The sequence below is a fragment of the Bos mutus genome, chromosome 5 (genome assembly GCF_027580195.1).
Source record: "Bos mutus isolate GX-2022 chromosome 5, NWIPB_WYAK_1.1, whole genome shotgun sequence".
Lineage (NCBI taxonomy): Eukaryota > Metazoa > Chordata > Mammalia > Artiodactyla > Bovidae > Bos > Bos mutus.
The window spans coordinates 22,908,171-22,935,635 of record NC_091621.1 but is presented as its reverse complement, the minus strand read 5'-3'; the positions used below and the strand labels follow the sequence as shown (position 1 = coordinate 22,935,635).

The 27,465-nt window shown below is 41.5% G+C and overlaps 1 protein-coding gene and 1 non-coding gene across 2 annotated transcripts in view; one reads left to right on the top strand and one right to left on the bottom strand.

The window, feature by feature from the left end:
• KICS2 (KICSTOR subunit 2) overlaps nt 1-17,749 on the top strand; it is a 34,114-nt gene extending 16,365 nt beyond the window's left edge. Inside the window, exon 3 of the mRNA XM_005902532.3 lies at nt 9,554-17,749. Coding sequence (XP_005902594.2) covers nt 9,554-10,370 — 817 coding nt within the window. The 3' untranslated portion in view covers nt 10,371-17,749. The remainder of the gene's footprint in view (nt 1-9,553) is intronic.
• TRNAC-ACA (transfer RNA cysteine (anticodon ACA)) lies at nt 8,307-8,378 on the bottom strand. The gene has a single exon. It is a non-coding gene; the product is annotated as a tRNA-Cys (tRNA).
• Nucleotides 17,750-27,465: the final 9,716 nt, after the last annotated feature.

Sequence of the window (27,465 nt, the reverse complement as noted above, 5' to 3'; positions counted from 1 at the left end):
GCCTTATCAGTGTGTGTGCAAGTGCCTGTGCGTTTGTTGTATCATAGTAATGAAGGTAGTAGTGGTTTAGTCACTTCAGTTGTATCCAACTCTTGAGACCCTATAGACTGTAGCCTGCCAGTCTTCTCTGTCCCTGGGATCTCCCAGGCAAGAATACTGGAGTAGGTTGCCATTTGTTTCTCCATGGGATCTTCCCAACCCAGGGATAGAACCCACATCTCCTACATTGCAGGTGGATTCTTTACCACTGAGCTCCAGAAATTCCCCATAGTAATGAAAGGTTATTACTATTTAACTGTTTTTGTTAGAATTGTGATATATCAACCTTGAATCTTCTTTGAAACACCCCAACTTCTCAAAGCCCTGGGAGTTTCTTCCACTGCAGTAGCAAAAGCCCAGATTTCATTGTTGCAGATCTTAGGGCACTTGTCTGTACCCCTCATCCTGCTGAGTGGACACTGATGGAGTTGGGCTGTAAGATAACACATGATCAGTAAGTATTTTCAGCTATAGACATTCTCCACCAATACTACCTTTGTCTGCTTGATAGGGAATTACTGATCACAGACACAACCTAGTCCAAAAATGACCTACATTTAGATGCTTTGGGTTAATTTGAGCAATATAAATTCTTTAGAATTACTGAAAAGTTGAAATTTTGTATAATATATTGATTTCGGGGGAGAAAGTGGAATTATTTTAGATACAAAGTAACATGATTTACTCTTTGCTTTCAGAGTTGAAGAGGAAGCATGTTTTGTTTTTTTCCCCTGGAAGCCAGTTGTGCTCAGAGTAGAATGGTGCTAAAGGTTTCCTCTTTTGGCAAACTTACTTCATTGTTAAGCAAATACAAATTCTTGTTTAAGAATCACAGTCATTTGTGATGCTGCATTTCAAATTGAACAATTAACATTAATCATTTGATTAATCATTAACATTAATCATTCTGTGTGCCCTATAGAAAAAAATAATACAGATTTAATTCTTTCAGGGTCAGTACAGTTCAGTTACTCAGTCATATCTGACTCTTTGACTGCCCGTGGACTGCAGCATACCAGGCTTCCCTGTCCATCACCAGCTCCTGGACCTTACTCAAACTCATGTCCATCAAGTTGGTGATGCCATCTAATCATCTTATCCTCTGTTGTCCACCTTCTCCTCCTGCCTTCAGTCTTTCCCAGCATCAGGATCTTTTCCAGTGAGTCAGTTCTTTGCATCAGGTACTGGAGTTTCAGCATCAGTCCTTCCAATGAATATTCAGGACTGATATCCTTTAGGATAGACTTGGTTGGATCTCCTTACAGTCCAAGGGACTCTCAAGAGTCTTCTTCAACACCGCAATTTAAAAGCATCAATTCTTTGGCGCTCAGCTTTCTTTATGGTCCAACTCTCACATCCATGTATGACTACTGGAAAAACCATAGCTTTGACTAGACGGACCTTTGTCGGCTATCTAAATTGGTCATAGCTTTTCTTCCAAGGAGTAAGCGTCTTTTAATTTCATGGCTGCAGTCACTATCTGCAGTGATTTCGGAGCCCAAGAAAATAAAATCTGTCACTGTTTCCATTGTTTTCCCATCTATTTGTGGTGAAGTGATGGAACCGGATGCCATGATTTTTGTTTTTTGAATGTTGAGTTCAGGGTCAGGGTGTCTACTATTCCTTGAATACTTTTAAAGGGAAGTAGAACTTGGGTTTTTTCCCCCAAGGAAGCATCAGTGGAACATTTTTTGATTCTGTAGAATTTGTTTTGAATTTATTTACCTGTTATGTACAATGGGCATAAGAGAAAAATCTGGCTAATCCTTCTGTTTCATGGTTAAAGCAAAACTAGAATATTGATTATAAATGCAAATTAATATATACTCTCCTAAAGCAAGAGCTTTTAATTGAAGTGCAGTATTTTATGTTATAGGTATATAATGCAGTGATTCACAATTTTTAAATGATACGTCCCTTTTATAGTTATTATAAAGTATTGGCTGTATTCCTTGTGTGGTGCCATGTGTCTTTTTGATGCCACGCCATGCAGGATGCAAGATCTTAGTTCCCCAACCAGGGATCTGCAATTATTCATTCTAGACAGCTTTTTAAAGTCCATCTGGTATAGCAATAATATTCTATTAAATGATTTTTATTCTTTAATCATAATTTTATAGCTAGTATTTAAAGGACATTTTAAAAAATTGAGTTACATAAGTTTATTTGCCTTTGGGGGGGAGGGTTGAAGTAGAAAAGGATAGCTTTAAACCTTTGCCAGGCAAAGATAGACACACCAGGCTTCTTCTGCCTTGAAAAACTATGTGTTTCCTGTTTGCATTTTAGGAAGCACATTTTGTTTTTTAATCTGAATGCTTCAAATAACAGAATTCTCACCATAGGCAGAACTGTGATTTGATTTATTAGGCTTTATGTGAAGAAAGCTGAGCGCCGAAGAATTGATGCTTTTGAACTGTGGTGTTGGAGAAGACTCTTGAGAGTCCCTTGGACTGCAAGGAGATCCAACCAGTCCATTCTAAAGGAGATCAGTCCTGGGTGTTCATTGGAAGGACTGATGCTAAAGCTGAAACTCCAGTACTTTGGCCACCTCATGTGAAGAGTTGACTCATTGGAAAAGACTCTGATGCTGGGAGGGATTGGGGGCAGGAGGAGAAGGGGACAACAGAGGATGAGACGGCTGGATGGCATCACTGACTCGATGGACGTGAGTCTGAGTGAACTCTGGGAGTTGGTGATGGACAGGGAGGCCTGGCGTGCTGCGATTCATGGGGTCACAAAGAGTCGGACACGACTGAGCGACTGAACTGAACTGAACTGATGCCCTTTTTCCTTCAAAAAATTTGTAATGATAACACTGTTAATGAAACAGTTGGTTGCATGTGTGTAGTTCAGTAAGGTTAACTATTGCCCACTGAAAATTTCATAAGCAAAACCAACAACAGTGCGATTTATGTGGGACACATTCTATTCTCGTTAATTGACATGCCTAGATCTTAACAGTGAAGACTCGAGGCTTTCCTGTGATCTTGCCCCAACCCAACTTCTCAAATTATCTAAGACCCATCAAATGCTTTAAATTGCATTCAAACTCTGAGTGAAAGGAAAGCAGCTTCAAAGAGAAAACAAGATTTTAAGCAGAAGCCCCCCCTAAAAAAACCAACAGTCCACAATCTAATGCATTCCCCATAAGTATTTGCTATTTCCTACCTTAGTTCCTGTTACTTAGTTCGCTTAGAATGTGCTTGAATTTGTATCAGAGGAAATACTGCCTCTTCCCTTTACCCTTTTTCTAGCTGGGGACCCTTTAGCAAAAGACAGATTAACAATAGAAAAGCATACAAATGTATTTAATATAGTTTTAATGTGGCCTGGGGGCTTCCCTCATGGCTCAGATGTAAAGAATCCACCTGCCAATGCAGGAGACACTGGTTCAATCCCTGGGTCAGGAAGATCCCCTGGAGAAGGAAATGGCAACCCATTCCAGTATTCTTGCCTGGGGAAATGGACAGAGGAGCCTGGTGGGCTACAGTCCATGGGGTCGCAAAGAGTCAGACAGGACTTAGCAACCAAACAACAATGTGGCCTGGAGTCTTCTTAATGAAATGAAGACCCAAATAAGTTGTTAAACCTGTGTCTTTATGCTAGATTTGATGATGAGTGGGAGTTGTGGGAAAAAGTGGTATGAGCCAAGTTTCCTGAACTGGGTCAAACAGCAAGGCCTGTTAGCTCAGATTTCTCTCTGTGACCTTTTGTCTTTGGAGATAAGAATGTTCCTTTCCTCAGGGTACAAGGAGGGGCCCTCTTACTTGAGGGTTTTATTACCTGCTTCAGGAGAGGGCCAGAAACTCCTTCCTGCACATGTCATTGGTCAAATTCATTCAGCTTAAAATAGTCAATATACCAGGATGCCATAGAGTTCTATCTTGTATCAGCTGTTGCCACAGTCATTCTGTGTAACAGAGCATCCCCAAAGTCACACTTTCAGGCAGACAGGTCTACTGGGAGTTGTTTGATGTAGGCTGGACTCAGCTGGGTAGCGGTGCTGAACACACTGCTCTCAGTGGGCTTGGCTTTTTGTTGTGAGCTGTGGGCTTAGTCAGCTACATGTGTGTTCATTCTGAGCCCAAGGTTAGAGAGGAAGCAGCTACCTAGTGGTGAGGCCCCAAGTGCAAAAGAACAAGCCCAGTCAAGCTCATGTTAAGCTTTTGCCTGCATCAGATCTGTTAACATCCCTTTGGCTAAAGCAAATCACATAACCAGTCCATGGTCCAGGGTGGGAAAGTGTGCCACCTCTGGTGGGAGGGCTGCAAAATCACACAGCAAAGGGGTGGAGTTGGCGTAGTTAGGAATTTGGGACCTGAAATTTAAGCCCTTATCTTCACATGGCTAACTCCTACCAGTTCTTTGAGCTTTGTGGGTCAATTTAAACTTGTCTCCTCCATGGCCTGCACAACCTTTCAACCAAAACGAATTGTTCCTTTTTCTAAACAGTAACTTGATCTGTACCCATCCTAAGAGATATGTTACTTCCTACCTGTACCCATTATAAACGCCTCCTTCCACCAGGTTAAGTCTTGTAGGGCAAACCTTTGGCTAATTCATCTTCATTTCGTCAATGTGTTTATATCTAAAAACTAGTAAAATAGTTGTTTTAAGTGGGATTATAGATTTTTTTAATGTGGTGAAATTTACGTAACATAAAATTTATTACTTTAATCATTTTTAGGTGTACAGTTCTGTGACATATCCTATATTCACATTGTGCTACAGCTTTATTTTTCATCAGACTTCTGACTTCTCACATGCGTGGACCTCCATACTTCTTTTGGAAGGAGCTGCTTGATGGGGATCTGTGAAGGAAGCAGTGCATGCTTGAGTTCTCTCTCTCTTTTTCTGTCTTCTCTTTTGTTTTTTTTTTTTGGAGCAGATGTTCTCTGCAAATAGTTGTCAGTGTATTCTGTATTCAGACTCTTTCAAACTTGCTGCCGTAGCTGAGGTGTGTGTTTTTGGATTACGATTTAACAGACCACCACCACCACCCACCCCATGGCCTGAGATGTGAATAGGTATAAGGCACAGAGCAGGAATGGGAAGATGATACAACGTAATGCTAATCTCAAAGTCTTGGCAGAATAACATCAATATAAATTTTTAGCTCTTCTTGAAAAGATGAAAAGTAGCTTTGCCATTCACATTCATCCTAATCAACATTGAACATTTAAACACTTTTAATATGTTTATGGAAGAGCTTGTATGGAATTCTAAAGGTTGGTACAGAGAATTCATTTGCTTTCAAGGAGAATATTGGATATAAATGATTTCCAATTGGAAGCAGAAAAATCACTTTGAGTACTGTTACTTGTGATAGAATGATACCATTTTCCCATTATTAACAGTCTTACTGTGTTCATAGTTCCTTGGCAGATTTTTCTTGATACCCATGATTACAGAATATTGTGATGCTTAAGGCTTGTTAAGTGTCAAGTTGCCTAAAGGCTAAGGTGGTAGGAGCATTTCCTAGAATGCAAAGATTTTGAGACATGCTATAGTGTATGTGTGTGTGTCTGTGTGTGTTAGACTTTCCTAATGTTTATTTCAAAGCATGTAATGTTTCAAGAGTCCACATTAGTTAATTGAGTACTTGAGCCAGAGGATTTTTAAAAGACACTTTTATTTATTTTTCTGCACCAGGTCTTTCATTGCGGCACGTGAACTCTTAGTTGGCGTGTGTGGGGTCTAGTTTCCTGACTAGGGATTGGACCGCTTCTGCATTGGGAGCACGGAGTTGTAGCCACTGGACCACCAGGGAAGTCCCTGAGCTAGAGGATTTGAGATCCAGTTTATTTTCCAGTGGTCATGTATGGATGTGAGAGTTGGACTGTAAAGAAAGCTGAGCACCGAAGAAGTGATGCTTTTGAACTGTGGTGTTGGAGAAGACTCTTGAGAGTTCCTTGGACTGCGAGGAGATCCAACTAGTCCATCCTAGAGGAAATCAGTCCTGAATATTCATTGGAAGGACTGATGCTGAAGCTGAAACTCCAGTACTTTGGCCGCCTGATGCAAAGAACTGACTCATTGGAAAAGACCCTGATGCTGGGAAAGATTGAAGGTGGGAGGAGGAGGGGACAACAGAGGATCAGATGGCTGGATGGCATCACTGACTCAATGGACATGAGCTTGAGTAAACTTTGGGAGTTGGTAATGGACAGGGAGGCCTGGCGTGCTGCAGTCCATGGGGTCTCAAAGAGTTGCACATGACTGAGCGACCAAACTGAATTTATCCTTCTGATTCTTTCAGTGCCTTATTAGACTACACCCTCCATCCATGTTTTAGCTTCCCTTTCCTAGAGGATGTTGATTATAAAATGCCAGTAATACAAAAAACAATGTATTATTGTTATGTGAATAACTGCATCCTATTTATCACATGATAATCAGTTTCTATCTTATAATATTCAACCTAGTTTGGGATCTCGTAATCATCTCATTTTTTTAGGGTTTTAAAAACTCTAGATATGTTTGTGATGATTTTTTTCCGAATTGTTTAATTGATAACCAAAATTGTCCTCTTCAACCAGGGCCAAAACAGGTGTGTATGAATCTTCTGTCTCTTTGACAGTATGTTGTTGCTGTTGTTCAGTCACTAAGTCACGTCCGACTCTTTGCAACCCCATGGACTGCAGCACGCCAGGCTCCTCTGTCTTCCAGTATTTGAATTTACTCAAATTCATGTCCATTGAGTCAGTGATGCCATCCAGCCATCTCATCCTCTGTCGTCCCCTTCTCTTCCTGCCCTCAATCCTTCCCAGCATCAGGATCTTCTCCAGTGAGTTGGCTCTTCATATCAGGTGGCAAAGTATTCAAGCTTCAGCTTCATCATCAGTCCTTCCAATGAATACTAGGGATGATTTCCTTTAGGATTGACTGGTTTGATCTTGCAGTCCATGGGACTCTCAAGCGTCTTCTCCAGCACTGCAATTCTTTGGCACTCAGCCTTCTTTATGATCCGACTCTCACATCCGTACTTGACTACTGGAAGTGTAGCAATTAAATTACATAGGGTCAAGCCTGTAAATCATTTCCCATGGTGACTGGAGCATACTGGAGTCATCAAATTAATTTAGTGAGTTCAGTTCAGTTCAGTCGCTCAGTCGTGTCCGACTCTTTGCGACCCCATGAATCGCAGCACGCCGGGCCTCCCTGTCCATCACCAACTCCCGGAGTTCACCCAAACTCTTGTCTATCAAGTCAGTGATGCCATCCAGCCATCTCATTCTCTGTCATCCTCTTCTCCTCCTGCCCTCAATCCCTCCCAGCATCAGAGTTTTTTCCAATGAGTCAACTCTTTCCATGAGGTGGCCAAAGTACTGGAGTTTCAGCTTTAGCATCATTCCTTCCAAAGAAATCCCAGGGCTGATCTCCTTTAGAATGGACTGGTTGGATCTCCTTGCAGTCCAAGGGACTCTCAAGAGTCTTCTCCACCACCACAGCTCCGAAGCATCAATTCTTCCATGCTCAGCTTTCTTCACAGTCCAGCTCTCACATCCATACATGACCACTGGAAAAACCATAGCCTTGACTAGATGGACCTTTGTTGGTAAAGTAATGTCTCTGCTTTTGAATATGCTATCTAGATTGGTCATAACTTTCCTTCCAAGGAGTAAGTGTCTTTTAATTTCATGGCTGCAATCACCATCTGCAGTGATTTTGGAGCCCCCCAAAATAAAGTCTGACACTGTTTCCACTGTTTCCCCATCTATTTGCCATGAAATGATGGGACCAGATGCCATGATCTTCGTTTTCTGAATGTTGAGCTTTAAGCCAATTTAGTGAGTAGTAACCAATGGCACCCCACTCCAGTACTCTTGCCTGGAAAATCCCATGGACGGAGGAGCCTGGTAGGCTGCAGTCCATGGGGTCGCTAAGAGGCGGACACAACTGAGAGACTTCCCTTTCACTTTTCACTTTCATGCATTGGAGAAGGAAATGGCAACCCACTCCAGTGTTCTTGCCTGGAGAATCCCAGGGATGGGGGAACCTGGTGGGCTGCTGTCTATGGGGTCACACAGAGTCGGACATGACTGAAGTGACTTAGCAGCAGCAGCAACCTAATTACAAATATGTATGTATAATAAATATCAAGAGTACATTGTGCATAGTAAGTGTGAAATGAAGTGAAGTGAAGTAGCTCAGTCATGTCCAACTCTTTGCAACCCCATGGACTGTAGCCTACCAGGCTCCTCGGTCCATGGGATTTTCCAGGCAAGAGTACTGGAGTGGGTTGCCATTTCCTTCTCCAGGAGATCTTCCCTACCCAGGGATCGAACCTGGATCTCCCGCATTGTAGGCAGATGCTTTACCGTCTGAGCTACCAGGGAAGTCCCATAGTAAGTATAAATATGAAATTTATCTATAGGTATATGTATAAAGTATAGTATAGTCACAGTACTAAGTCACAGCATAAACTGTATTTCTTACTGTAGATCATGGCTAAAATTTTTAAAAAACATTTTGTCTAGGACAAAAAGGAATGAAATCACAGTATTAACTTTCTTTGTGATATCGCCTCATTTCTAGTTATGTAATTTCTGGGGAAACTGAGGAGAATGGGAATGTGGATCAAACTGAGGAGGGTCTTTAAGTTCAAGGAAGGTGAACTTGCACAGGTTATTAAAAGGCCTTGTAAGCCTTTGTTAAGGATTTTAGATTTTATCCTGAGATAAATGGAAAGTGATTGAAGTATAAAATTTTTTAAAATTCAGGCACCATTTTGTTTGTAACTGTGATTAAATTATGAAGGGAATTTGGGAACTAGGATTGAATAAGGGCTTTCTGGTAAGTGTCCTATTCCTTTAATACACATTTATTGATTACATACTATGTTTCAGATATTGGTTTATCGTCTCTACTCCCATCTGCAAAATAGGTTTTATAATCCTTTTGGAGTTACTGTGAACATTAAATAAGGTGATATGTGTTATGTGCACATTTAAGAGATATTTCAGTGACCTTTTCTTTGCCTCTTTAGGATCTAAGCCTGAAATAGAATGTCGTGTTTTGTCATACAATTCCTGGAATAAATAAACTTCAGAGAGACTTATAACAGAAATTACCTGGCAGTCCAGTGTTTAAGACTCAGTGCTTTCACTGCCCGAGTTCAACCCTGATCAGGGAATTAAAATCCCACAATCTGTGCAGCATGCCCCAAAACAAACAAACAAAATGAAACAAACAAAAGCTGAGAAAGACTTACAGCTAATTCAGTTTCTCTTTATTTGAAAAGAAAGTAGCGGCTATTCTCAATTTCTTTTTGTAACATCAGGCTCTTCCCATGGGAGATTATAACACTGATATAATCCTGAGATGGTGAAGTTGTCAGAACGATTGTTTAAATAAATCAACATGGAATCTTTCTGTCTTTCCCTTCCCTGCCCTCAAACATAATATTGTTTGTCTGACCACATTGGGGTTTGTTTTTTTTTTTTTGAGGATAGAAAGTGTCACCGTGGGGTCACATTTCCACTTAACGTGTTCATTTCCCTTCCCACTTTAGATTTCACCACCCCATCCTCAGTCCTCTGGAGAGCAGTTTCCAGCTGGAGGTCGACGTCCTGAGTCACCTCCTGAAGGCCCAGGCCCAGGTCTCCGAGTGGAAGTTCCTCCCGTCCCTGGTGAACTTGCACAGCGCTCACACCAAGCTGCAGACTTGGGGCCAGATCTTTGAAAAGCAACGGGAGACCAAGAAACATCTGTTTGGAGGGCAGTCTCAGAAGGCCGTTCAGCCCCCACACCTTTTCCTTTGGCTGATGAAACTCAAAAACATGCTTCTTGCCAAATTTAGCTTCTACTTTCACGAGGCGCTGAGCCGACAAACGACTGCTTCAGAAATGAAAGCGCTGACTGCAAAAGCCAGCCCTGACCTCTTTGGAAAGATTTCCAGCTTCATCAGGAAATACGACGCTGCCAACGTGTCCTTAATCTTCGACAACCGAGGTTCTGAGAGCTTTCAGGGTCACGGCTATCACCACCCCCATTCCTACAGAGAGGCCCCCAAGGGAGTGGATCAGTATCCGGCTGTGGTGTCTTTGCCCAGCGACCGGCCTGTCATGCACTGGCCCAATGTCATCATGATCATGACGGACCGCACGTCCGACCTGAACAGCTTGGAGAAAGTGGTCCACTTCTATGATGACAAAGTTCAGAGCACCTACTTCCTCACCCGCCCAGAACCTCACTTTACCATTGTTGTCATTTTTGAGTCAAAGAAATCGGAGAGAGACTCCCACTTTATTTCTTTCCTTAGTGAGATCTCACTTGCCCTTAAGAACCCCAAGGTTTTTGCAAGTCTAAAACCTGGATCCAAAGGTTAGCAGGTGGTTTGTGTGAAAGGTATTCAAGACTGGGTGTTGTGTTCTTAATTGCTCTAACGATCTACAGTGGTCTATGATTAGAGGTTCCACCCCACCCCAACTCCACACCCCTCCCCACCCCTCCCCCACCCCATGCTTCTTGCATTTCTAAATTCAGGACAAACCCTGCCTGATTGCATTGCGCCCTTTATAAGCAATTATGGCCATCTGAATTACATATCCAAAGAGTAGTCTAGGAGGTGGTCATGGATGCTGGTCTCTGCAGTACAGCAAGGTATTTTTTTTTTGGCGTTTTCTTCTATTTTCCTGTATTTCATGTAGACTAATATTTATTGGCCTTTGATTCTTCTTTCCAGATGTTTTATATTGTCCCAAACATTGTATTCCAATGTAATTTCAAACGCCCTGTCTTTTCCTCCCCTCCTTCCTGGATGAGTAACTGAGATTCTATGTAAAACAGCTTTTTTAAAATCAAGGAATATTTTCTAGCTCATGAATTAGCAAATTAACATGAAACTTTAAGTTTTGTGATCAGCAAATTAATATTTTTGATGCCACAATTAGGGTCTTGATGAGAAAGTTCTATCAATTTTTGAAATTGACAGTGATTCAGAATGGTAGCAATAGCATCTGTTTTTTTTTTTAACAATTCCGAAGATTCTCAGGGCAACTTTAATAGCCAAGGTTGCTTTGGGGATGACCTGCACATCTAGCTGCATTTGTTTTTACCCTTACAAAGTTTGAATTTTTCACTGTTTTAAAGTCAGTGTAAGCCATTAAGTGGTCGTTCCTTCCTTCTTCAGGAAAGGAGCGATTTGGCTCTCTGTTTATCACCTTTCTGTTGAAATGCATGCTCATGTTTGGCTCCTCCCTGGTTATCTTTAGGCTGAAAAAGCAGGCAGTCTTGATTTTTCAGCCACTTTTATGCAACTTAACCTACTTCTATAAAGTCAAAATGGAGGTCTTGATATCTTTTACTTGCTAAAAATCTATTGTGCATTCAAAAGACCTCTTCGTAGTTGAGTAATCCACCTACAGTTAAGCACATCTCAACCTGGGTTTCATTCCTCTCTCCTCCACATTGTTTTTAGAAGCAGTGATACATCTTAACACGTGCTTCCTTAACGCTTCCTTTCAGTAGATGTTCATGGGGAAGGAGACAGATGAGTGAAGCCATAATGGACTGTGGAGACCTTCCCTTTCTAGGTTATTGATTCAGAATAAAAATAAGCCACAAAGAGTAATTGAGTTGTTACTATTTGATAGTTCCTTCAAAGCTTGTGTGCATCATAATGATCAGAGCATTTCTCATGATTGCACGGAGTCACGGTTTTTTACGGGGTGGCCACAGCAGGCAAGCTGGCAGCATTGGCCGAGACCAGAGAGTCTCTTGAATCCATGTAGGAGGCCTGCCTATCTCAGACTGGACTCCCTGGTAGAAGAGCCCACTGGCCTGTTTTCTGTGGAGAACATGTGTTTTTCTTTTGTTTTAACTTTTTTAAAAAAATAAAAATATGATTTGTGAAAAGCCAGTTTGCTTTACATAGGAAGTAGAGATTTACTTCTGCATTTTATTCACTAAGGTTTAATAAAAATCTGGGCCGATTTCACAACATTTAACTTACATAAAAAATTGAAAACAATTGGAGCTAATTAGTCAAATAATTTTTCTTCCTTTCCGTGTTTTTCCAAGAAGCTGAAAAATATTCCTTGGTGTTCATGAATTTTTTTTTCCCCCTAGATGAAACCACCATTAGCCTTAATGATATGGTGTCCCGTTTACCTAAAAGAAATAGGCCTCAGTGGAGCATGGCAGAGAGTGTAAATACAACATATATACAATATTTAAATACTGAGTCCTCGCCTAGAAAATATTTGAATTGTATATTTATTTTTAAACCTATTTTGGTTCAAGCTAGGAAAAAAAGTCATTTTACTCCTGAGATTTGTCCTTTGAAATCAGTAATGAAATGATCTATAAAGTCTATTCTTTGCTAATGTGAAGTGAAGTGAAAGTTGCTTAGTCGTGTCTGACTTTTTGTGACCCCATTCTCCAGGCCAGAATACTGGAGTGGGTAGCCTTTCTCTTCTCCAGGGGATCTTCCCAACCTAGGGATCGAACCCAGGTCTCCCACATTGCAGGCGGACTCTTTACCAGCTGAACCACAAGGAAAGCCCAAAAAAACTGGAGATGGTAGCCTATCCCTTCTCCAGGGGATCTTCCTGACCTAGGAATTGAACTGGGGTCTCCTGCATTAAAGGCAGATTCTTTACCAAACAGAGCTATCAGGGAAGCCCCATGCTTTGCTAATGGGAAGAATAAATGCTCATTTTCTGTAGACCATTTGCTTTGAAATATGTTTCTAAACCACAACTTGATCAATGTTTATGGGTAATCAGAAGTGTAGTGAACACTTATCAAGTTTGCCAACAAGCCCATCAACGAGTGTTCATTTCAGAACGCTGTATGGACAGAGGGTGAACATTATGACTTTGTTCTTTGGGTCCAACCTGGTGTGTCTGATTGTGTCATCTTAGGGAGTGTGACAGTAAAGCTAAATTCTTAACCCAGGAGCCAATATCCTGTTTATAATTGCTCTGTACATTTGAAGATACTAGAGAAAATAGTTGTTATTTCAACCTCACTCCCAGTAGAGTCACTCAGGTGATTGTCCAAATAAGTTCACCCTTTGATCTAACAGCCAACTTGCAATTTTCTTTGGCAAGTTGGCCTCTGAGTTTGACTTCCTTATCTGTAAAATGGGAATAAGGAAACATGGTCTGCTTTTTCCAAAGGATGTGTAAGAATGAACTGAGATCACGCATGTAAAAATGCTTTGCAAACTTACTTGAATTTGAATGCTGTCAAAATAAAAGATGAACCACTGTTTCTTTAAACTTTGCTGTTCTCATCTTTCTCTTCAGATTGGTGACAAACCTGTACTTCGACATTAAGTTTGGTACTTAAAGAACTAGTTTAGAAGAGGTGGCAGATAAATGTCTAATCAACCCACCTGCTCTACTTATTTTAGAATCTTTGTGAAGTGAAAGTGAAAGTCGCTCAGTCGTGTCCGACTCTTTGTGACCCCGTGGACTATAGAGTCCATGGAATCCTCCAGGCCAGAATACTGGAGTGGGTAGCCTTTCCCTTCTCCAGGGGATCTTCCCAACCCAGGGATCGAACCCAGGTCTCCCACATTGCAGGTGGATTCTTTACCAATTGAGCCACCAGGGAAGCCCTTAGAATCTTTGTGGTTCTTCCCAAATTTTTATCATTGGTGAAAGCATCATTTCATTTCTGTTTTCTTACTGATATTTCTTAGTCTGGTTGCTCTATCAATTATTGAGAAGGGTGAATTAAAATCTCCAGTTGTGACTGTGGATTTCTTTATATTTGTCAGTTTTCTGCATTTTTAAATCATTTTATTGTGCCCATACACATTTATAGTTTTTCTTTCTCATATATCAACCATTTTATCATTATAAACCTTCCCACTTTATTTCCATTAGTACTCCTTGCTTTGAAGTCCATTTTGCCTCTTTTTTCTTTTTAAGAAAAATTAAAAATAGTCCCTTTGACTGTGCTAGATCTTCGTTGTCGCATGAGCTTTCTCTAGTTGTGACGAGCAGCACCTACTCTCTAGTTTCAGTGCAAGGGCTTCTCATTGCGTTGGCTTCTCTTGTTGTGAAACACAGGTTCTAGGACTCCCAGGCTTTAGCAGTTGTGGCTCCCAGGCTCTAGAGCATGGTCTTAATAGTTGTGGCATACAGGCTTAGTTGCTGTACAGCCCGTGGGATATTCCCAGATCAAGGATCAAACACATCTCCTGCATTGGTAGGCAGATTCTGTACCTCTGAGCCATCAGGAAAGCCTTTGCCTCACTTTTATGACCATTCCAGCTTGCTTGTGTTTCCTGTTTGGATGATGTGTCTTTTTCAATCCTCTTGCTGCTGCTGCTGCTGCTGCTAAGTCGCTTCAGTCGTGTCCGACTCTGTGCAACCCCATAGACGGCAGCCCACCAGGCTCCCCCATCCCTGGGATTCTCCAGGCAAGAATACTGGAGTGGATTGCCATTTCCTTCTCTAATGCATGAAAGTGAAAAGTGAAAGTGAAGTCGCTCAGTCGTGTCCGACTCTTAGCGACCCCATGGACTGCAGCCCACCAGGCTCCTCCACCCATGAGATTTTCCAGGCCAGAGTACTGGAGTGGGGTGCCATCGCCTTATTTGTATCATTGTTTTTAAAGTGTGTGTACTGAGAACTAGCGAATAATGATTTAGAAGAGCAGTATCTGACAGTCTCTGCCTTTTGATTGAAATGTTTAGTTTATTTCTTCTGTGAAGTTTTCACAGTCAGTGTTTTGCTGATGGTATCCTCAAACCATTATTTAACATGCTTTCTGTTCTCTTCTTTTCTCTTCATGTTGGAAGTTAGATCAAGATGTTTGATTCAATATGATTCTGAATCTGAATCAGATGATTCAGATTCAGTAATTGCTTTTTTTTTTGGTAGCAAGTGTTGTGCATTTTGGGCTTCCCACCTGGCACTAGTGGTAAAGAACCAATGCAGGAGATGTAAGAGATATGAGAGACAGGGTTTCCATCCCTGGTTGGGGAAGATCCTCTAGAGGAGGGCATGACAACCCATTCTAGTATTCTTGCCCAGAGAATCTTATGGACAGAGGAGCCTGGCAGGCTATGGTTCAAAGGGTCACCAAGAATCCGACATGACTGAAGTGACTGAGCACGTGCGCGCATGCGCGCGCACACTCACACACACACACACACACACACTCACACGTTGTGTGTTTTATTAGACAGCTAATACCTGGCATTGCCTAAATTGGTTGTATTAGTAAAGCTTACAAAACTGTTGGATTCTAAATATGTCATTCCAATTTCGTTTATTAGACAAATCTGCAAAGAGGAACTACACCTCCAAATATTTAGTTACCTTGAAGAACAGTTCATAAAGGGGTAGCTAGATAAATGCTTTATTCTTTTGTCAGTTTTAAAAATAGTGAGTTGTACAGCGTCTTCCAGAGACATTGAGGAGTTTGTAAAGAAATGTGTAAGAATTTATACGGATTTCTGCCTTTTGCCTCTTAGCTTTAACCCCAAATCTGAGTTAAAGCAGCCATTTTTTCCGCTTACCATAGACACTTTCATATAAAATATTACAACCTTCCCTTATTTCTTCTTCATGGTTGATTTTTCTCTCTTGATTACTGTTAACTCCTCTCTTTTACTTTTTTCCTCCCTCTCTAGTTTCTAATACCTTCCTCAGCAATTCTACTTTAGCCACTAAAATTCTTCCCACTACAGCCATAACCACCCTGAACGTGCCCAATCTCGTCTGAAATTCTTCCCATGCTTCAGGGAGCCAGTGCCCTAGTGGTCTCTGACCCAATTTTGGAAAACAGCATCTGAAAATATTTATTTTGATTGCTTTTACAACTAGTTTTTCTTTCAGGCAGTTGCAAAGGAGTACATAGAGGGGAAAAGTTCAGTATTGACACTAATGGGGTGACCACAAAAAGCCCAACCACTTCTTGAGCACACAAGACATTTAGCCAACTATAGCCAAGCAGTGCTGTGTATATCCAATGGATTACTCGGCAAGAAAAGCTACTCAGAACTAAAATCTTTCCAAGCATATTTTTACTGTAATTTTTTATTATTAGGTAGAAAATCATTCTCAGTCTATTTTCTGTAATTAGTCTATATAAAAACATCACATTAACTTCTGATTTTTGTTTTTCTTTTAAGTAAGTTTAAGAAAATAAATTTTTTTTTCCCATCCAAGTGAGAAAGAAAATACATGCCATGTGACTTCCCAAGAAAGCCCTGTAGATAGAGTTTAGCAATTCTCCAATGCAATTATTTCATGGCCTTTTGCCTGAATAATTCTAAGCTGCTTCTCCAGAGGAAATGAGTCAGAAGAAATATGCTTGTTGTGTCCTTCTTCCTTGGGAGACTTCTCTTGATATCTTGTAGATCCATGAGGCTTCATTAAATGCAAATCTTTTGACTTGTCTGCATATTTTTTCAATCTGATTTTGATAATCTGTTTCTAGGATACTTTAAATTTAAAACCATATGGTATGTGTAAGATATCATGTTAGGAAATGAAGAGATGCAAATGTGTTCTGCTTTCTGTAGCCCTGTACCTAATGTCAGACTCTGCCTGCTAATGCAGGAGACTCGGGTTCTGTCCTTGGATCAGGGAGATCCCCTGGAGAAGGAAATGGCAACCTACTCCAGTATTCCTGCCTGGAGAGTTCCATAAAGAAAGGAACCTGACGGGCTATAGTCCGTGGGGTCACAAGAGTCGGACACAACTTAACGACTAAACAACAAGAACCTAATGTCAGCACCTGGGGGCAGGAGTTTGCCTGATGGTAGATCTCAGGGAGGGGCACGAGGGGCAGCTGTATTGAGGTGCATTCTGAAAGAGAACTGCTTGGCTGTGCAGCAGCAACAGCAGGAACATGCAGGATGGCACTTGACACTGATCTCACAGAGGAAGATAGTCACGAGAACTTTGGCTAACTTTGTCCCTTGGGAGCTTTGGCAGGTCTTAGAAACTAGAGTAATTCCTCAATTCATTTAAATTTGAAAATTGATGTCTCATTTGATATGAGATTTATAATGACTCAGCTGATTAAACTTCTAGATGAGAGCTAAACTTATTTTTAGTGTGTCAAGGTCTGGCCATGTAGGACACCCCTTAACTCCAAAGCCATCCCGGTTTCAGTCACTCCAGGCTAGATCAGTAGAGCAGTCGGTCCCCAAAGCAAAAGCAGAGGATATGAATGACTCTTTGCTGGTATTTAACTTATATTCATTTAACAACTATTAAACATCAACTGCCTGGCTTCCCTGGTGGCTCAGATGGTAAAGAATCCACCTATAGTTCAGGAGACCCAGGTTCAATCCCTGGGTTAAGATGATTCGCCTGGAGAAGGGAATAGCTACCCACTCCAGTATTCTTGCCTGGAGAATTCCATGGACAGAGGAGCCTGGAGGGCTATAGTCCGTGGGGTCACAGAGAATCAGACATGACTGAGCAATTAACACAAATATTAACCATGCTAAGGATGGTCATATAGCAGTCAACCATGATAAATATGAGGCCTGCTTGGTGCTGGTATTGAGGCTGGTATTGAAGCTGGCTCCAACCACCCAGGCAGGCCCAGAGTTGAGGGGATTATCAACAGGAAGGCAATGAATAGTCTTCAAACTTGTTTTACCAATTTTGGTAAAACCATGATTCCTTGATGGATTTTTTTTTTTTAATCTGAAATCATCATCATTACATTTAAATGTCTCAGGTGATACACTTTATCATACATTGTAGATGTTGACACTGGAAATAAAAATATTCGTTCTTTTAAATGTATATGTGAAATCTTGTTATAATAGACTTAATAGCTACCATTTTTTATATTTAAAAACATCTTAATAAGCTTTGTAACAATTGGAAATAGTATATTGCTCCCTGAATTCCATTCTGTTTCTCCCATAGAATATTATTCTAGGATTTAAAAAACAATTTTTTTTTCAGCTGCACCTTTCAGCATATAGGATCTTAGTTCCCCAAACAGGGATCAAACCCATGCCTCTTGCAGTGGAAGCTCAGAGTCCTAACCCCCGGACCACCAAGGAAGTCCCAGAATTTTGTTCTAATGTTTTTTTCTTAAAAGTCTTATTGATCACCCTATTAAATACTTATCAGCATATTATATATATATGTATGTATGTATGTATGTATGTTCTTTCTATTACCATAAAGCTCCAAGAGTCTAATGACCAAATGACATACATACTAGAAATTTTATTTGAACATTTTACTTGAAATATCTCTTTCAATGAATTGAGTAGGTACTGCTTATGGTGACTTGGTTAATGTAGTCAGTTATCTAAGTGTTCCTCTGGTGAGCAGAGATCTTTACACCCTCTAGTAATACCTCGTATTAAGAACTGTGAGGGGTCTGATATTTTACAAGTTACCCTGCCATAATTTCATGGGTGCTGGCAGCACACAGGAGGTAATTACAGCAGTAGTAATAGCCAGAATATTCCCATTTTTGTACTGGTTCTCTGAGTCCCAATTCCCTCAGGGCCAATGTGGATGGGCCCAGATGGATGCCTGCTCACACAATTCATTGCATTTCAGGAGAGAATTCTGACCCTAGGAAACCCAAATCTTTTTTAATGGTCAATAAGGATGCCTTCCATTTGCTCAAGTGTTGTTTTGGGCAGTAACTATATTAGTTTCCAAGGGTTGCTGTTATAAAATACCACAAGTCTGGTTGTTTAAAACAACAGAAATTCACTGTCTTTCAGTTCTAAAGGCCACAAGTCTGAAATCAAGATGGTGGCAGGGCTATCTTCCCTCTGAAACCTATAGAAGAATCTTTTCTTGCCTTCCAACATCTGATGTTTTGTTAGCAATCTCTGGTATTTTTTGGCATATAGCTGCATGACTCCAGTCATCACTTGGCATTTTCTCTGTCTTCACATGGATGTCTTCTTATAGGGACACCAGTCATATTGGACAAAGGGCCTGCCATAGTCCGTATGTGTGTGTGTGTGCTTAGTCGCTCAGTCATGTCAGACTCTTTGTGACCCCGTGGATTGTAGCCCACCAGGCTCCTCTGATCATGGGGATTCTCCAGGCAAGAATACTGGAGTGGGTTGCCATGTCCTCCTCCAGAGGATCTTCCCAACCTAGGTCTCCCAAATTGCAGGTAGAGTCTTTATCATCTAAGCCATCAAGGAAGCTCAAAATACTGGAGTGGATAGCCTATCTCTTCTCCAGGGGAACTTCCTCACCCAGGAATTGAACTGGGGTCTCCTGCATTGCAGGTGGATTCTTGACCAGCTGAGCTACCAGGGAAGCCCACTCCAGTATGACCTCATCTTAACTAATTAGATCTCCAACAACCCTGTTGCCAAATAAATTCCCATCCCAAGGTACTGGGGATTATGACGTCAACATCTTTTTGTGGGGAGGGACATCATTCAGCCCTTAACAGTGAATATGTCTGCTCTTTAGGTGAAGGGGTATGCTGTCTTCCAAGGATGCTCACCAGGACACATGCATCTTTGAAAGATAGTCCAGAATTAAGGGCTTCTCTCATAGCTCAGTCGGTTAAGAAACTGCCTGCAATGCAGGAGACCTGGGTTCGATTCCTGGGTCGGGAAGATCCCCTGGAGAAGGGCATGGCAACCCACTCCAGTATTCTTGCTTGGAGAATCCCATGGACAGAGGAGCCTGGTGGGCTACAGTCCATGGGGTCGCAAGAGTCAGACACGACTTAGCAACTCAACCACCACCACTACCAGTGCTTCACTCAAAACCCATAAACAATCTTCTGATACACCACATAAACTTATGGGTGAGAAGAGAGTTTGCTTTTATATAAGAAGAGCCATTACTAAAGAAGATAGAAAGCATAACCTGTTAAAGTCACCTTCACAGAGATTCATTTGGGGGAAAGAGTTTATACAGAAGTTGAGGTTGAAATTGATTTCCTAGAAATGACCTTTATCCTCGTATTTCTTGGGGCATATTCACATACCCCAGGTGGTGGAGTCTCAGTCTGAAAGATCACTGTTTTAAAAGACATGGAGGTGTATCTGGGCTGTGAGTAGCTACATCCAGTACAGCTTTCAAGTGTTCCTGGTGTTGAAATGCCCCCTTTCATTTTCCTGAACTTTGAGAGGTGTCTTTCCTAAAGGTTGCAGTTGGGCTAAGTCGTGTCATCAGAGAATTAAGAGAGTCTCTGCATTTGCTTAGGGAAAAGATCAGGATTGGGCAGCAGTAGGGAGTCCCCAAATGTGTAGGAGTTGGTTTGCAACAGAGCAATGAATAACCTGTGCATATATAGCATGGGTTGATGAGGAGCAGACATGTGGCTAAGGCAGCAGACACCTGGTGGGGTCCTGATTCTCAGAAACAATGAGGAGGGGAAAGTGTCAAGACCCTGAAATCCCTACAGTTACGCAGTATGGAGAGTTGAAGTTTTCTTAAAATGGGTATTTAGAAATCCATGTGACCTTATTTTACACTCTCGTTGACGCAGTCTGGACATGCCAGTTAAACTTTTTTTTTTTTCTTTTGGCTGCATGGTGCGTCATTGCTACATACGGGCCTTTCTCTAGTTGTGGTGCACAGGCTTCTCATTGCAGTGGCTTCTCTTGCTGCAGGACACAGGCTTCAGTAGTTGTGGTATACAGGCTTAGTTGCCCTGCAGCACGTGGGATCTTCCCAGACTAGGGATAGAACCCATGTCCCCTGCATTGGCAGGCGAAGTCTTAACCACTGGACCACTAGAGAAGTCCCAGTTAAACTTTTTGACCCAATTGTGTATGACTGAACTGATGTGGAATCATACAGTTCCACAGTAAATTGTTAATGCAGACACAATGACTTATTTGCATAATTTTTGCAACTATGCCTTTCCATAATGAGGCCACTTTCTCAGACATGTGTTTGTCACCATCTGGCTTAGCAAGTACGTTTGTCCTTGGAAAGCTTGAGAAGGTGATTCTTTACATATATTTTTTTAAATGTTATTTTTAGTTTAAAAACCTGCAAAAATCTCCAGGAGCAATAATGTTTCATTCCATCAAAGTTGAGTCTCTGTGGTCTTGTTTCATTTTTAAAGGGATGGGTGATATTGAGGAAAAGTTTCTTGTCTGTGTCCTCAGGGAATTAACTTCCCATGAAATAAGACCTACAGGAGCTTAAAGAGATACCCAGCTTCAAAAAAAAAAAAAAATTGTACTTATTTGTCAAACTTCAGTTAACTACAAGTGCGAGTTGTTAACAGTATTGAAAAGCTGTCAACTACTTAGCTTCTAATAATAAAATTCTTCTTGGGGAAAGTATTAAATGCTTGGAAGAAACAGTTTGAGAAGATACTTAAAGTAGGATTGTTCTGGTTACCTGCAGGTAACCTTTTGCTTCCCTGGAAGAACTGGCATGGGCCAGGGAGGGGAGAAGAGGGATTGCCCTACCTTATATAATTAAATAGGGAGCTTTCCAGGTGGTACTAGTGGTAAAGAACCTACCTGCCAATGCAGGAGGTGCAAGAGATGCAGGTTTGATCCCTGGGTCGGAAAGATCCCCTGGAGGAGGGTATGGCAATCCACTCCAATATTCTTGCCTGGGAAGAAATCCAATGGACAGAGAAGCCTGGTGGGCTGTAGTCCATGAGGCTGCAAAGAGCTGGACACTTCTGAGCGACTAACACCTTCAGAGTTTATTAGAGCAGAAGACACTGTTACAACTGTGCGCCGGCTTGTGGGAGAGCTGAGGCCTTTCTTGGGCTAACACCAACTTTCGTAGCCTCAAGACAAAATTCCTGCTGGAAGGTGGCATTGAGTGATTGGTTAGGATGCTAGAGGGTGGTAATAGGTTGGGTGTTTTACCTAATATGCGGTCAGGGAGCCAGCCGGCTTAGATCAGGGTGGTCTCATGACAATGGTTGCTGTGGGGCTTGGTCAGTTCCAGAGATGACCTTGGTTAGGGCTCCACATCTGTGGCCTTGGTACAAGGCTTTACACCTGTGATCTTGGTACAGGGTTCCGCATTAATCATTGGACCACCGGTATGTGTGTGCTCATTGTGTCCAACTCTCTGCAACCTCATGGACTGTAGCCCACCAGGTTCCTCTGTCCATGGAATTTTCCAGGCAAGAATACTGGAGTGGGTTGCCATTTCCTCCTCCAGGGGAATCTTCCCAGCCCAGGGATCGGACCTGCATCTCCTACATTGGCAGGCAGATTCTTTAAAAGTCCCCAAAATGTGTAACATTAGACAATGCTGTAGGTACTTAATAACATTGTCGATATTTTGGTATTATGAGTTTTGTTTTGACACTAATAGATTTCTGTTAAATTTGGGGGGCCTCTCTTTGGTGTCTGAACTCTCTAGAAAGGCTCTGTCAAAATTGACATAATTGCAAAACCTTTTATTGGGTGGCAAGAAGGTTGGGAGTGAGAGTAACTTGGAACTAGCCAGCAGAGGGCAACAGCTACTGACATGAGGTTTTGTTTCTGTCCTGGTGACATCGGTGTAGTGTAGCTTCTTCTGGACAGTGGAAAATTGAGCAGTGCAGGAATTATCACCAAAATGACCATTTTTAGTGTGCTTTAATGACTGCTCTTGTAGAGACAGGTATTTGGGCAAGATTTAGTTCAAGAAATGAGTCAGAACCTCTACTGTCCTCTTCACTGAATTTTGACCAATAAATTCCAAACTCTTTTCTCACCTAGTGACTGTGCAGTGAGCTTTTCCTGACTCAGAACTGTTCACCAATGACTGGCATCTTGCCGTTGCTGGATTATAGAGACTTTTTTGGTTTGTTCTGAGGCTTGTGCCTCCTCCCCATATATCAGACCACAGCGCTTCCTGTGCCTGGAGTATTTAGAAGGATGACTAGGGAATTATTCCTTAGCATTTCAGGAGGAGGAAGGAGGGTCACATACCCTTTGAGTTTTTATTGATGTATGTTCTTCCTCCCAGAAAAACGTCCATGATGACAAAATTTTCTTTTTTAATTTCAAGGATTCATGGAAACTCCTATGGGTCCACTCACCTCAGGGTAAAAATCTCTGTTGGTGACAAACTCTTGAAAGATTTTGAAATAATGCTACTTTTGATAGAGCCTTTTTAGAAAGTTCAGACGTCAAAGAGATCCAAAAAAGATTAATCTGAAACCTACCAGCTCCAAATAAGTTATTCAGGAAGTGCAATATGTCTTGAAGGTTAGGACCTTAGTACCTCAAATAAATTGCTGTTTTTTAGTCACTAAGTCACGTCCGATTCTTTTGTGACACCATGGACTATAGCCCACCAGGCTCCTCTGTCCATGGGACTCACTAGGCAACAGAACTGGAGTGGGTTGCCATTTCCTCTGCCAGAGGATCAAACTCTTGTCTCCGGCATTGGCAGGTGGATTCTTTACCACTAACCCACCAGAGAAGCCTGATCTTAAATACTGAATGTTTTCACCTGGATATCCTATAGGCAACTTAGCACTTTTCTTTTCCAAACTTGTTCTACTTGGCTTCCCTGATTTTTCTTGGGAAGACTTCTGTTCCAGTGACCCTCACTTTAAACTTTGGGGTCATCTTTGATTCCTCTCTGTCATACTCAACATTAAACCTTCAGAGCACTTTCATGGTCATTTCCTTTTTCCATTTTGATCTTCATTTGGAGCTTTTTTAGTCAAGCCTGGATTAGAAATTTAGCCTCTCACCTTCTGTTTCTTTGTATTCCAGTCCATCCTTCTTACCTTCACTAGGCAATTATTTTAAAACTCTGGTTTGATGGGGTTTCTCGTCCTCTGATCCTTATCCCACTTTTTTTAAATTTTTCTCTTCACTATTTCTCACATTTCAGTCAAAATGGAATACGGGAGAAAAAAAAGTAGAGGACAGGTTCTGCCCTGTATTTTCTTACCTCTTAGGCTTTGCTTAGTTTTCTTTGTCTAGACTAGTTCTAGTCTAGGAATTCTTAATTTTTTTTGTACAATGGGATGGATCTCTTTGGCTGTGAAGTCTGTGAAGCTGATGGACACTTTCTCAGAATGTTTTTAATACCTCAAATTACGTACACGGAATTACAAAGGAAAACAGTTATATTAAAATACAGTTATAAAATATTTTAAAATATGTGATATCATATGTGTTAATAGATTCATTTATAAATAACAGGACCTTGCATTGGTCCTAATTATTATCATAGCAGTTAATTTCTGACATCTGCATTGGAAAAAGATATTAAGTACCAGCTAGAGGTTAGTGAAAATAAAGATGTATTGCTTTCCTCAATTAAGTTCACTGACTCCAGTTTTAAATCTAGATCATTGGAACTCAAACAAGAGTATGTACCAGAGTCACCTGGATTCTTAGTAACCACGGAATGCTATGACTCATTTCTGACTGAATAGGGCAAGCATGAACTCTAGAATTTGCATCTAACAAGTTCCCAGGTGTTGCTGATGTTGCAGGCCCAGGCTACACTTTAAAAATCTCCAATCAACAATAGATCTTTACTTCATGCTATCTTTACCTACCAAAATCCTATGCCTCCCTAAACCCAGGAAGACTCCATCTTCTGTATTAGGGTTTCCCTCAGCTCCCCTATCAGAAGAGAGCTCTTCCCTTTCAAGGACTCTTGCCCAGTTTATTTAGACCACTCTCATGGCATTTAGCTTCCTACTTTGTTTTATGGTCCCTGGGGTGCAACGTACTTGGAGCGCCAGTCTCCCGATTTATTCATGTGACTGGCAATGCTGTGATACTTCAAACCTTCCTGAGGGAGTAAATGTCTTTTTTCACTCATTAGACTATGCTTCTGTAGTTTGAAATGTGTTATATTTTGTGGGAGGGAGGAGCTTGAAAGTGAGGGAAGAAGGGAAGTTCCAATGGAGAACTGCTCATTAGGGAAATTTAGCAGCATAGAAATTAGTAAGGGAAGAGAATACCCATTTTATTCACTTAATACTCTTACTGAGTGTCATGTGTTGAAATATCCTTTATTCTGATTTTAACATTTATAGCAAAGTAGATTACCTATTGGGCCTTCCAATAAAAGTTCAGAAAGATGTCCATTGACCCATGATGATTATGTAGCATACGGCCTTATCCAGGTAACTGGTTAAGAATGCTGTATAAATCAGAGTCCTGGGTGTGGGTCTGGATTATCTACTACAAAGTTTCCAGTGTAGCACTTGAGTTATTGTTGAAGACAGAATGAACCCATTTGAGGCCTTGACTACAGTATGGCTTCTCTGCTGCTGCTGCTAAGTCGCTTCAGTCGTGTCCGACTCTGCACGACCCCATAGACGGCAGCCCACCAGGCTCCCCCGTCCCTGGGATTCTCCAGGCAAGAACACTGGAGTGGGTTGCCATTGCTCTCTCTGATGGCTTCTCTATACCTGGCCAAAACTCCCACCCAGTGACAATCTATGGTTTGAAGTCAGCCTGGGAGGAGACACAGAATTAGGTAAGTAATGAATTGCAAGATTCTGATTTTATCCCTGAACCTCTTCTTCCCTGTATTCCTCCCTTTCTCTCTTTTTAATCCAGTGACCAGGATAGTGATCCTGTAGATTAGAAGTTAATGTATAGAGTCTTATAAAATTTCTTCCAAACTGAAAATTCTGAGACTCTATAAAACCAATCCACAAAGGGTGTTCCCCCTTGCAATGAGAAAATTGAGTTTGTGGTATTTGCTTGTTCCTTTGCTTTGACTCATGTATTTAGCAGAAACTATGACAGAGGATGAGATGGCTGAATGGCATCACTGACTTGGTGGACGTGAGTTTGGGTGAACTCCGGGAGTTGGTGATGGACAGGGAGGCCTGGCGTGTTGCGATTCATGGGGTCGCAAAGAGTCGGACACGACTAAGCGACTGAACTGAACTGATGACTTTGTGAAGAAGCATGTTGGAGAACTCAGCTCGAATCTTCTGTCTCTACCTTGCTGTGTTTGTATGAATTGTGGAATCTTAGTTATTCTGTCATATTTAAGTAATGACTATATAGGCAAAGTAATAACTGTTAACGGTAAGGATGATAGACATTTCCCCATAGTGCTTTTCAGTTCTAAATGGCTGTGAGGAGACTGAGTGCAGTCTGCTAATATTAGTCATTCTGCTTGTGTTATTCCTTATCTTGGGTCAGAGGGTTTCTCTTGGATGGTTCTCTGTTCCAACTGTGTAAAAGGGCTCCTCTCAATAGTTACTGAATTTTGTCAATATTGGGCATAATCCCAAACTCTTAACTCATTCTTTATGGGTATGGTTGTTCTCTTAGGATGTTAAGAAAGACCCATGCTCTGTCGCTAGCTGTCCATCAATTTCTATTCTCACATATGCCTTTAAAATGAATTTATCCTCCTCTTGCAGTTACACAGGAAACCAATATTAATAAATTGTTTACCATAAAGGAAAAATGCAGAAATTTTTTGAAGGCTTTGAATAGAGCTGAGAATAAAATCCTGATCTTTGGTAATTCAGCCCTTTTTTTTGTTTGTTTTGCTGTGTCACTCAGCATGTGGAAATCTTAGTTCCTGGACGGGGGATTGAACCCAGACCTCAGCTCACTCAGTGCTGGACTGCCAGGGAATTTTCTCAGCAGACATTGTAAACCCCTTCTTCCCTAAGGCAGTGAACTAACGATGATGGCTAACCCTTCTTGAGTGCTTACTATGAATTTGGTGCTGTGCAAAGCTCTATGTGCTCTATCTTAATCTTCCTACCATCATATTTGATAGGAAACTAATCTCATTTTTCAGGTAGACAAACTGAGGCACAGAATAGTTAAATCACTTGCCCAAAGTTATACTGCTAGTAAGGAAACAAAGCTGGGCCTAGAATCTGCTCTTAGCTGACTCTACAACCTGAATTTCTAACTACTTCTTTATACTGTTAAGTACTCCAGGTTACAGGGGTGAGTAAGGCATGCCTTGCCTTGAAGAAGTTTACAATTTTGCGGCCCTCAGTTCAGTCACTCAGTTGTGTCCGATTCTTTGCGACCTTATGAATCACAGCCTGTCAGGCCTCCCTGTCCATCACCAACTCCCGGAGTTCACCCAAACCCATGTCCATTGAATCGGTGATGCCATCCAACCATCTCATCCTCTGTCGTCCCCTTCTCTTCCTGCCCCCAGTCCCTCCCAGCATCAAGAGTCTTTTCCAATGAGTCAACTCTTCACATGAGGTGGCCAAAGTACTGGAGTTTCAGCTTTAGCATCATTCCTTCCAAAGAAATCCCAGGGCTGATCTCCTTCAGAATGGACTGGTTGGATCTCCTTGCAGTCCAAGGGACTCTCAAGAGTCTTCTCCAACACCACAGTTCAAAAGCATCAATTCTTCTGCGCTCAGCTTTCTTCACAGTCCAACTCTCACATCCATACATGACCACTGGAAAAACTATAGCCTTGACTAGACGGACCTTTGCTGGCAAAGTAATGTCTCTGCTTTTTAATATACAGCCTTGACATACTCCTTTTCCTATTTGGAACCAGTCTGTTGTTCCACTGTTGCTTTCTCTCCTGCATACAGGTTTCTCAA